We start from the raw sequence: 4965 nt of genomic DNA, 5'->3' as shown, positions 1-4965 counted from the left end.
ATATCTCGGTTATGGTTTAGAGAGAGACATAACTGATACTATGACTATTAAATTCTCATGATTGTTGAAATTCTAAAATGAAATTCTCACAAGAAGATATATCAACAAACAATTATTTATTCTTATATTATTTGTCTCAGCTTTCTACTAAATTTGGACTTATAATGATAAATGATAGTATATAATGTAATTGAGAAAAAATTGAATTGTGCCATATTGACATTTTTGCGTCCAACTTTACTAAAAAATTCTCTGATAAACAAAAAATAAAAATCTTCCTTAGAAAAAAAATTAATAATATGTAATTTTACTAAAGTTATTGTATAATGAATATAATTTTATATTTGATATCGCTTTTTAGAAAAGAGAATTGATAAATACGAGAACAATAACATCTCTATTATTAGTCCATAGAAGAAAAAATAATTGAAATCGGTTATGAGATTTATTTTATGCTTAATTACAAATAATTGGAAACACCAATTAATAGTGTGACTTTTGATTATATGCAAAAGAAACGGCACACTAAAATGAAAAGAATAAAACTCCATGTGTTATTGTGGTTTTTGCATAAAGAGTTCTAATTTCTTATGCTATAAATTAACCTTTGCATAGTTAATTTGTAAAAATATAATGCAATGATAACTAAACAATCATTAGAATTAAATCTTATGACTGTTGGAATGCTTCTCAATGTAACCATGATCCTTATATAACTAATATCTATTCACATGTATCACATACTTTTTGTTTAGTCATGCTCTCTCATTTTTGTATGTTTTCTATGTATAGATATTTTAGCAAATTATGTTTATATATTCTCAACAAGTAAGTCAGCCACTATATATCATTATCTTTATATATATATATATATATATATATATATATATATATATATATATATATATATATATATATATATATATATATATATATATATATATATATATATATATGAATGTTATTCTATTTTCAATATCCATTTTTCATATTTTTAAGGACTGAAGTTTAAAGATTGCTTTATGGAATAAATGTGGTCATTGCAGTGTGATGATTGTGGAGCACGTCAATTTGATCGGAAGTTTTTCTTCTATTTAAACCATGGATTTAGTATGTTTTGTAAAAAAAAATAAAAATGTATGTCTCAACTACATTAGAAATAATTTGAATGTATATGACCTATATGCAAAAGTTTAGAAGTTAAAGGTTATAATTTATTTTACGACATCTCTATAAGTGAATTTTAAATTGCTCTTATGTCTCATATTTTCTTATTCTTTTTTGACCAATAATACATTGAAGATGAGATAAATAAGCTATTTTAATATCTATCATTTAACTATATGATATTATTATATTTATAACAATTATTATTTTTCATTTATAAAAATATTTTAATTATATATTTAATCGAACCCGTGCAACGCACGGGTTTACCCCTAGCATCCTATATATATATATATATAATTAAACCTCGTCGTGCAACGCACAAGGTGAGGTCGTTACTCGTTAGGTTAAGAATATATATTAACAAAGAATTAACGGCTAATAAAACATTATTCAAGATTCGATGATCATGAGGTGGCACGTTATAATAGCGAGACCACTTTCATTTACAATACACTCCACCACAGGTGATCATACACCACGCGCTTTTGTTTTTTCTTTTCCCATTCCTCCAACTTTACTCCACTTACACTTTATAATTGAAAATTCCTAAATCCAAATTATTTCAATTTGCTCTTTATCTTCATAACCACACAACAACATAAATATAAACCATTTCTCATTGTTCTTGTTCTATTCCAACATCTACATCACTCATCATGGCTTCAAGAGTAGCTTTGTTGATGTTTTTGTGTGTTCTTCCTGCTATGGTTTCAGCTATTCGTCCAGCAAAGAATCCTTTCTGTTTGAAGGGTCATGTTGTATGTGATCCTTGCCGTGCTGGTTATGAAACCTCTGCTGTCACTCACATTGCTGGTAACTTTTAACCCCTTTTATTAGATCTATTTCTTAAAGTTGCAAGTTTAAGTTTTTCATTCAAATTTGCTTACCCTTTTGTTTTAATTTCATTATTCTAGATAAAAGCTTTAGTTTTGAGAAATGGAGTTTTCTTTTTGAGATAATTGATAATCAGATCTGAGATTGTTTACACATAGTTGGTTTAGAATTTAAGCTATTGTTTGATCCATTCATTGTGTAGTGTGTTGGATCTAGTAATTTAGTCCCATAATTTTACTTTATATATAAAAAATAGTTTGTTAATATTATCATGTTAAATGGTTTCCCTTGCTGTGTGAAATCTTCAAACCAGCTTATTTTAAATAATAATAATAATCTGACTAGTGAAATATAAAAATCAAGTGACTAAGATAAGATCTCGTTTGGATTTGTTTATATGAGCTTATCTACTCTCATACATACTTAGGAGACTTAAACAGCTTATAAAAACAGCTTATGTCATGTTCATAAGTTGTTTTCAGCACTTACATGATAAATGCTTAATTTGTGAAAAACAAATTGTTACTTGTATGAAATCAATTGGACTTTTTTTTATATATTTTTCTTATAGAAAAGTAATAACTTATACATCAACACTTAAATGATAAATGTTTAATTAAGGTGTTTGTCCAATTAGGGCCTTAAGTGCTTTCTGTTTCTAGTTTCAATTTCACATTTATACAAATCAACCAACGTTGTTTTGTCTTGTATTATTGTTTTTGATAGTTTGTTAACACAATATTATGTTTGATTAATGAATCTTTTAGGTGCTGAGGTTCTCCTGGAATGCAAAAAAAGGGTTGGCGCTGAGGTTGTGTTCACAACGAAAGCGGAGACTGACTCAACTGGAGAATACACAATCTATGTGAATGAGGATCATAAAGACCAGGTCTGTGATGTGAAGCTAGTAAGCAGTCCTCAGAATAGTTGTAACGAAGTCGTACCAGGACGTGACCAAGCACGTGTTATTCTCACCAGATACAACGGCATTGCCTCTAATGATAGGTATGCCAATGCCATGCTATTCAGGGCAAATGAAGTTGCTTCTGGGTGTGCTGAGATCCTCAAGCAAATGCAGGAGTTGGAAGAAGACAATTAAATAATTAAATCCTAGTTTATTTACTTTGGATTTCCTAATGTCTATTTGATTTAATCTTGATGATGGAGTGTTAACTCAGCATTCAGTTTATATGCTTATGCTATGGACCATCTTAAATTATATTATTTCTTTAAGATTATATGTCTTGGACTAGAAGAGTTACTATTATAATTTTAGAGGCCTATACTCAACCACAAAAGCTAGCTTGAGAGTTGAGGTTTGCACTACACTTATAAAGGCTATCTTTGCCATATCTCTAGCCAATGTGGGACTTCTAACACACACCCTCACGTCCAGAACTGAACAAGCTGGAACGTGGGATCAACAACAACGGGTGGCCCAAATATGGGAGGTCTCCACAACAAACAACAAATGGATCTAGGATAGGCTCTGATACCATATTATAATTTTAGAGGCCTATACTCAACCACAAAAGCTAGCTTGAGAGTTGAGGTTTGCACTACACTTATAAAGGCTATCTTTGCCATATCTCTAGCCAATGTGAGACTTCTAACAGTTACTACTATGTTTTTTTATATATATATATATATATGTATTTGTTCATAGAATGGTTTTTATTCAGTGGATGACCTTTATTTTGCAAGAATAATTTGTTGCATAGAGTCAATCTTGAATTGGCTTTGGATTTTTTTTTAAGTGTTCAATAATGAGGCAAGTTTTACACAATCATGTCAGAGTAAAATTGTTTCTTAACAAATTAGGGTAATGGTAATTATCTTATGTGCTTCTTTGGTTTGCCATTAGATTGTTGGGATGTGAAGAGAATTTGCAATTCGTTTGGTTTTTTATTTGATTCTTTTCTTCCACTGATAATTTTATCATTATCCTAAGATTCTTTTTAGAAATTATGTGTAGGAGTAATTTTGATTAGCTTCATTGAAACAATTTTGCATTGAAATTATCTTGTAGTCAAACATAATTTGACTATTTTTCTTTTCAGAAGTAAAAAGAATACTTGAAGCATAAATCATGATGTAACAAGTTCATTTTTGTATTACCTAATATTACGTTTCTAAATTTAGGTTGCATCTGCAAATTTTGTTTTTTTATTTTTGTTTAAATGCTTATCCAAACATGGATTGCGAACGAGAATTTTGAAATGCTTTTGCAAACATGGATTGTGGACTATTTCATTTTTCCAAACTTCAGATATATTAACTAAACAATAAATTTTAAATGATGAATTTTGCTTATATTTATCATTTGGAGTTTATTTTTTGTTTCTGACGCGTCCTTCTATGCTATGTGTTCAATTTTGAACTGTCAAAATGAGTTAGTCCGTGTGACTTGGCCTGCCAAACCCAAATAACCTAAATATTTACTTTTGTCACTTTACCGGTTATTTATGCGCTCTACGTATTTTCTATTTTATTTTTATGTGGAAGGATAAAATGTTTTATAACATCCACGACTTAAATAGCTGACGTTAAAAAAAAATGAGAAAACACCTCATAACATGAAATTTTTTCATTTTTATAACGTTCTCTATGAGAATGTTATAAATTTTTATAACACTTGGGGTTGAAATTCATCTTATTGAACTTGGACTAGACAAATTTCACAGATCTAATGAGTTGGCAATGTATTAACAGTGTAGACTGTGTTGAATATTTTCAACTCTTCCCTCCTCCACATCATCTTTAACATATCTCCTCCAATCATTCAACACTCAACACCCCATTCAACTCTCATTGCACATGGTCTCATAGCACATTAACTTAATTAATTATTATTCATCTGTCATTATCTCCTTTTTAGCTGTCATTAATTATTATTATTCATTGATCACTCCAGGCCAAAGTGAGAAGAAAACTGACTTTTATTTCATTTAGTAAATCAAA

The 4965-nt window shown here is 29.2% G+C and overlaps 1 protein-coding gene across 1 annotated transcript; it reads left to right on the top strand.

The window, feature by feature from the left end:
- Positions 1 to 1664: 1664 nt before the first annotated feature.
- LOC123883703 (major pollen allergen Lol p 11-like) lies at positions 1665 to 3242 on the top strand. Its single transcript, XM_045932605.1, has 2 exons — positions 1665 to 1983; positions 2772 to 3242. The coding sequence occupies exons 1-2, from the start codon at positions 1827 to 1829 to the stop codon at positions 3101 to 3103; spliced, it is 489 nt and encodes a 162-aa protein (XP_045788561.1). The 5' UTR covers positions 1665 to 1826; the 3' UTR covers positions 3104 to 3242.
- Positions 3243 to 4965: the final 1723 nt, after the last annotated feature.

Source organism: Trifolium pratense, linkage group LG5 (assembly GCF_020283565.1).
Source record: "Trifolium pratense cultivar HEN17-A07 linkage group LG5, ARS_RC_1.1, whole genome shotgun sequence".
Classification (NCBI taxonomy): domain Eukaryota; kingdom Viridiplantae; phylum Streptophyta; class Magnoliopsida; order Fabales; family Fabaceae; genus Trifolium; species Trifolium pratense.
The sequence above is the reverse complement of the archived record's forward strand: the minus strand, read 5'-3'. Positions and strand labels throughout refer to the sequence as shown.

Bases quoted from the DNA above. Each gene is read 5' to 3' on its own strand.
- LOC123883703 (XM_045932605.1), top strand. From the start codon at position 1,827: ATGGCTTCAAGAGTAGCTTTGTTGATGTTTTTGTGTGTTCTTCCTGCT. The intron at 1,984-2,771 runs GTAACTTTTAAC...TGAATCTTTTAG, and splicing joins TGCTGTCACTCACATTGCTG to GTGCTGAGGTTCTCCTGGAA.